Source organism: Atheta coriaria, unplaced genomic scaffold, assembly GCF_025399875.1.
Source record: "Atheta coriaria isolate IRGN ID8LTWV9N9 unplaced genomic scaffold, Caltech_Dcor_3.1 hic_scaffold_6_pilon, whole genome shotgun sequence".
NCBI classification, from domain to species: Eukaryota; Metazoa; Arthropoda; class Insecta; order Coleoptera; family Staphylinidae; genus Dalotia; species Dalotia coriaria.
Genome location: NW_027045448.1, coordinates 10,837,856 through 10,845,226, shown reverse-complemented (window position 1 = coordinate 10,845,226; position 7,371 = coordinate 10,837,856). Strand labels below are relative to the sequence as shown.

At 40.1% G+C, this 7,371-nt stretch overlaps 1 protein-coding gene across 1 annotated transcript; it reads left to right on the top strand.

Annotated features, from left to right (window-relative positions):
- Window positions 1-5,313: 5,313 nt before the first annotated feature.
- On the top strand, window positions 5,314-6,528 carry LOC135794728 (uncharacterized). Its single transcript, XM_065306112.1, has one exon. It carries the CDS (start codon window positions 5,314-5,316, stop codon window positions 6,526-6,528), a length of 1,215 nt encoding a protein of 404 aa, XP_065162184.1.
- The last annotated feature ends 843 nt before the right edge of the window (window positions 6,529-7,371 follow it).

Here is a 7,371-nt window from a genome sequence, read left to right as displayed (position 1 = left end):
GATATCAATTTGGGATGTGAGTTTAAGATTATAAACAAACAGTATTTCTTTACTCCGCCAACTGTAGGAGAATAATGTATATTTAAGTATAGTATTTTCCCGCCTGGGCAACAGTCCCGAATGGATTTAGAGCAGGGGTGGTGCGCCGACGAAGGGTGAATATATAGTTAGGCATTTATGCCAGCGCGCACGGATGGATATGTGCATTGGACGCGCTTATGTAAACCCAGTACCTGTCCGGAGTTGTGTGATAGGATTTTAGTGCATATTCTCGCGGGACAGATGTGACAAAACACACGCCTGCACACGCCCGCAGCAGCAGGACAAATGGCCTACATTACACACTTCCCTCCGCATGTGTTGTGGGGGCCGCACCACTATCCGATAGCGGTGGCGGCTGTGGCAGCACTGGCGGTACCGCAAGTATCAGGCGTGCACCTTTGTTGTATTTTCCTCGGATGAGTTTTGAAGGATTGCGATACGCGTGAGGGCGACGTCTGAGCGATGACGATCTTCGTATTAGATGGGCATATACATTACTTTTAATGCACGCTTGTTTTAACACGCGGGATATGCCTATTTATGGAAGATTTTTTCCACAATATAAACTCTAAAAAATTATTTTAGATATCGTAGTAAATTTATCATTTACTAAACAGGAATATACAGCATTTTATGCGCTAGTTAAATGTATTACTGTATTACCTTTGCCAAAAACAGAATAATTGTTCTATTAGGCAATAAAACATAAAATTGTATTCAAAATTACACACATCAATATCTTTATATCTTTATTTTCATTTTCTACATCTGATATAGCACGCAATCATTTTAAATTGACAATTAATGACTAATCACCAGATTCAAACGCAATATTATGAAATACAAAATTATCCTAAAAAAACTATTAATAAATAAAGCACAAATTCTATTTTTGTTAACTCGAGTTATTCCTATTTACTTTTATATTTATATCTGGAAACACATTTCTGTCTGTCAAGCGGATGCAGAATAAAAACGCTTAGTTGATGTTGATGTTCGTGAATGTTTTTAGCATTTTTTTCAGTACTGTATCAAAGCTATTTGCATGACAACACGAAAAAAAGACAACCGTAGTCTCGAAATGGTGGTTTAGCAAACTTTCCACAGAATACAAAACTAATGTTCAAATATATTACGAAGTACCTTTGCTTTTTTCGAATCGAGTTTACTGTGGCTGTTACTCCATCATCATTTCCGTATTATCCTGATATGTGCACTCTGAAGTGAATTTTATAAACTTTCCATTCCGACCAAATTCCGCACTGATGTTGTTTCACTGTTTTTCTATTCAGATTGCAACTTGCAAATACATTTGGGGCCACATCCGTGTGCGTTTCATTTTCAAATAAATTAAATAATAAACTTGAAAGGCTGAAATTGAGGGCACATTTTTCTTTCTTGCCCTTTTTTTCGGGGGGTGTTTTATTATTGAATTTGTTGCACGTATTCTGTACCAATTCGTATACCCTTTTTTCTTTCATTTCAATTTTCCCTTCTACAATTTTCCCATTTACCCATCAAAGGTTCACCAATCTCGTCGAGCGAATTTTCTTTCTTCGCACACATTTGTCCCGAACTTAAAAATTCCGGCGTCCCTTCGTTGGGTAAAATGCACAATTTCCGAGTGCCTATGCGGTAATAGAATACATACATCCACAGTTGGGATCATAAATACTTCTGGCAAACAAATTTTCTCCAACACTTTCACACTAAACAAGTAGTGGGTTATCACAAGACAAAACAAACACCTTGTAGATAAACATGCTTTATGTAGGAATACGCAGGCGAATAAAAAAACACGAATTGTCAATTTCCATTGTGTGCGCAGCTCACGGTAGTTGCCATATCGCATCCAAACGGTTTTATTGATAGGAATAGGAAGCAGCTCTCGAATATATCCACGTACAATGTGACGCTTCCTGGACTCGGCACACATTTAGATGGTATCACACTATCACCCACTAGACGAGCCATTCGCTAGAGTCGTTTTCCACGCGCGCTGCTTGCGACCGAGCGTCTCTATTAGAAGGTCGGAAAAGGGTTTTCTACGTTTTAATTACTCTAAAAGCATCCCAAACAGTCCGTTTGTGTTTGGGCTTTGTGATTCGTTCGCGCGCGCGTTAGGAATGTACGAATTCGAATATACGATCGTGTGTACCTACTTTGCTCTCGAGGAAAGCGTCGTTCTGGGGCACAATAATAGAGCTTGAGATTAATGCAAGTACGCAAATTATCGTTCTGATAAACAAACAAACAAACAATCCTATCCGTTATTTAAGCACTATTTTTTCACTATTTTCATCTCTAAATAGAGAAAATACCAAATAAAAACAGTAAATATTTAATTTATTAAATATCCTGCCATGTTTCAATATTTCGCATAATCTAGTTACAAATTTAATATATAACTACACGTTTTAATTAATGTGGAAAATGTAATCAATCGTAGAAAATATTGATATTTTCACTTCCTAGTCCATTATATTAATGCAATCAATGAATATCAAGAGGTTTAGTGTAATTTTAAACAGATATAAAATTAATGCTATTGCTCTAACTGTTTAACTGTTATGACATGCATAACATGATTCTTGGCATAGTTTTGCTTCGATTAGTAAACATCTGTTTTCTGAGCTGAATCGACAGCGATGATAAATTAAAACGCCCACCATGATCATTTAGCTAACCACAGTTTCCGTTTGTACTCCAATTAAAATAGTAGCGATTAGTGAAATCGAAACTAAATATAGATGCATTAAAAATTTAATGATGTGAATCTTAATCTGGCCTAATTAAACAAATTTCATGTTTTTACTGTGTAGAAATTTCAAACGAGTTTATAAATTGTGTGTATAGTGTATGTATGCTACATGTGATAATCATTTATAAACTCGTAATATATCATCGCGCGTTGTGTGTAATGTACGTTTGAAATAACAAGCAAAACGACGTTAGACACGATCAAATTTCAAGTAAGTTGCGAGTCATTGTGTCGCGAATAAATTTTCGTAATTAAAGCGAAATTACATGATATGATACGTGCGAAACGGCGAGCAGACGGAGCAAACAACGTTCGGCAAGCAAAGATGGCATACAATGAACTCGACAAGGATATGAGACTTATATGATGGAGTAAGGATTTGAATATCAAGGACCGATGATGGAGCATCGTACTCGTGCCATGTTACTGAACTTCCTAATATGATACGCAAGGAATGTACAATATATATTTTGACAATCAATTCAATGTTGTTTTCCTTGTCAATTTCAATAATAGTTATCAATTATAGACATTTTTCTAACCGTTATCCTAATTTTCGTAAATGCCGACGATATGTTTCAAGACTTGTTAAGTTGTAACTTTAATGCGGAATTAGTGTGATATATTCATTTGTGCGGCGCGTAACGTAAACCTCTCGTTAAACACGTCTGAAAGACGAACGCCATCGGAGGCGGCGAGCCGTCGTGCGGATAGGGACCGACCAAGTCGACGGCAGCGGAGGCATAATGGCACGCAGTAGAGTTTCCGCAAAACACAGACGCTCCATTATGCATGATAATAACGCGCATTCGATCTTAAATATTTAATGTCCTAATGTAGACGCTAAGCGAATCGAGAACAGACGCGCGTACACAAACAAAAACATTTTAATTAACGGCTTCTTAAATTTCATACCTCCGGAGCGACTAAAGTTTCTGACAACTCAAACACATCGAAAAATAATCACAAACAAAACTTTCGTTTGATTGCTCATCACAGGAAAAGGGTTTACCATCAACTTATCTTGATAACGAAAATAATCTGAGCACTCAATTTTCTTCGCTTTTTATCTCAAGTAGTTATCTATAACAAGATGATAGTTATAGTTAGGTAGCTACTTGAAAACTTTCTGCATGAAATCTGATCCGGCCGGGCGTACCTGCCGAAGGACGAGGCAGGATTTGTTTAATAAGCACGTAGATAAAATTTGAGCAATAGTAGTAGGCGCTTTCTAATGACCTGCGTCGCTTTAATAAGACATAACAAGCTTCAGTGGACTTCTTCAGTTTAATCGAGTTACGAGGATCTTATAACCGTAACGTCGCCTTGCGCCGGCCGCCCATCAAACGCTTGGGAAACTAAATGGTAATTGATCGTTTAAAGGTTAGACGCTCGAACCGTGAGCCCGCAAAACCGATGTTGCCTTTAAGTGCTACAACCAAGTTCTTCGCAAGTAATTACGGAATTTTGCGATGCGTTTTTTTCTTGTTTGCTTGCCATCGAATGCACAAAGCCCCAGCGCTTAAATTTAATCAATCAATTTTCTAATTAAAGTTTTTGCGGTGGAAATACAACTTATATTTGATAAATGATAAATTTTACATTTCGACAACACCAAAACTTAAATTGTTTTTGAAATGTTTTCACTCTGCGAAAAGTTGTGTTGGAACCCTCCAAAAATTTGAATACAAAAGTTTGTAATTATTATAAAAGTCCTGCGAAATGATAATCGCCGCGGAAAGATCGTGCCTTGGATGGCGGGCAAATGGCGACGCGTCGTTTGTATTTAAATACACAACAAACGCGCGCGTGTGATATCCCTTGGCGGGTGCACGGGTACGTGCGTACAACGCCTTTGGTGGCGATAAAGTCGCTCGACGGTCGTACGTAGTATAAAGAGAATCCTTAATGACATGCGTACTAATTAGCCAGCTATTCTAATTAGAACGCCTTTATATGCCTCCTGTTTCTGTCACATGGATATTTGCATGCTTCTTACGATCGCAATCAACGCGCAAAATTTAAATTGCCGCCGAACCTTTATAACACGGCCAAGTCACGGTGGGGCGGCAGTGGAATAGATGGAAAAACTCACACAATTTACACATTGAACTGATACGCCCCGCAGTCGCGTCTTGTGCGAGCGGAACGCGTGCGTTTCGGAAATAACTTGCAAAAGCACACTCGGGGGAAGCGTGAATTTTAAATACGTGCGAACAATGCGAAGATATCACTATGGAAATGTTTCAAGCTTTTTGTTTACTTGACATACATCCGCAGGGCGGACGCTGTGTTTCGCAAACTCTGACAGTGACTTCAAAATAACCTAAAAGCAACTGCAAAATATGCGAAACATTAAATTTCGCAATTTAATTCTATGCATAGTAATATTAGCAATATTGTTTTACGTAAAATTTCAAAACAATGAGATTATTTGCAAAACAATAGAAAATTTCACAATTTTCATAAGAGATAAAGATATTTTATGTAATTACGGATTTCCTTCCTTGATGACCGTTGATGAAAACATGCTGATTCAGAAGAAACTAGATTATCCTGACATGAAGACCTACAATTGTTGTTACGGATCCTTAGACTTCGTCGATTCCCATTCAGGATTTCTCCAGAAGAACGAAACTTGTACAGAGTTTCATTCAGCATTGCAAGTCAGCACTGAGTTCGCCTATGTTCAATGCAGCATGAAAAGCGTGATTGTATACGAAGATTTCTACTTTTTCTTGAACAATCACCAATATCGACAGAATGCACGCCAAGGAGACGTTGGTGCCCCGAGTGTTATTGTCCTAATTTTAGGTCATACATCTCGGCATGTTTTTCACCAAGCAATGCCAAAAACTGTACAGTATCTAGAGCAGATTTTGAAGGCTCAAGAGTTTCACTACTTGCAAGGACACGTCAGAACGCATAAAAACTTACAGAATCTAATTCGAGATGCATTCGAAGAGGACGCAAGAGAGATTTGGCTGGATTTTGCTCGTAGTGGTTATACGACGGCGTACGGCGACGACTGTAGCAACGACGAGTCGAAATTAACGCCATCCGACGTCCTGCTGGATCGATTCTATCCATTCGATTTTAATTGGGAAAGTTTTTACGCCATCGGGCGTTCGCATATCGGCAATCAGGATGCAGGCCGGGAGCGGCCCGGCTGCCTGGGTGCTCGGCCTACGTACGCGCGGCTTCTGGACTACGCCGGGCAATACGTGAACCTGCGGAACGATAATAATCCGCGACCGTTGTTCGGCGTGTTCTACATCGACGCGTTCCGATACGATCGCGGTAATTTGCGGCGCGCCGATCGGCGTTTTTTGAATTTCTTTCAGACGATATCATCGCATCTTAACAGGGATACTGCGTTGATGTTCGTCGGCGATAATGTCGTTGCTGAGCGTGTTGAAGGTGGGAATGCAAAAGAGGCGGCGGCGCGCACGGCCGGAAATTATGTAAAATCGCCTCCGCTCTTCTATTTCCTCTTGCCGATATCATATAAAATTGAATACCCAGATGCGTCGACGGCGCTGGAATGGAATTCGAAGAAAATGGTCACTTACGCCGATATCCATAGCACGTTGAGAGACTTAATAAAGGATAACCGAAGAAGCGCTGCCAATGGATATAGTCTACTGAAAAAAATTCCCGCAGGCCGATCGTGTTCAAGTCTCGGGATCTCTCCGCATTGGTGCTTGTGTCCTAATGGCCAATGAAAATAAAAGCATTAGTCCCTCATTATTCTCCGTTTTTTATATTGCATCTTCACCTCAAATAAAATTTGCCTAATATAAAGCTAATTTTAGTAATTCAATATGTAAATATGTTAATGCTTGGGCTGTTAGTGACTTATAATAAATTAATTTATGTGCGCATTACAAACACATCGTTTATGCGAATGATAAGCACATAGTTTGCTTTTGGGGTATTCAAGCAAGGCTCCAAATGTCCGCACGCCGCCAAATGTGTGGCGACGTAACGATACAACATTAACGAAATGCATGCACGAATAGTTTACGGCAAATCGATAATCTTAGACGCAGCGAGCGGCTGTATCTGGTCTGCGGTCTAACCGAAATAGCCAACGCTCGGTTTGTAATTGGATGTTCAGTTTAGCGTGCTCTAATTACGCTTTAAAGATGTAGGCGCGGCGGCGGCGGTGGCGAATTTCGGCCGGCGCGTTTGTTGTGTTGTTACCGCCCGTCCGTCCGTGCGGACACGCCGAGCGCCCTTTTATCCCAATGCATATTTGAATATTCCGCTTACGAGTTTCGACCGAGTTTTGCGCTCGTTGCTCGGAACCGTTTGATAGACGTTACAATTGAATTTAAATTTTGCATTGTGCGCGACTGGTTTTCGTGCATGCGCGTCTAGACATTTATTAGTGAAGTTTCACAAGTCGCCCAATGGCTGGCCCTGATGGTGGCGGCGCCGGGCACAAAAGCTTTGGGAGTGAGAGAGTGTGTGATGTGTAAGTTTCTGGGCAAGTTTTGCGCCGGAGGATTAATGGATGAATATTTTTTGCTGCGACTCGCGTCGGTGCGTAATGTATGCACAAG

Bases quoted from the DNA above. Each gene is read 5' to 3' on its own strand.
- LOC135794728 (XM_065306112.1), top strand. From the start codon at position 5,314: ATGACCGTTGATGAAAACATGCTGATTCAGAAGAAACTAGATTATCCT.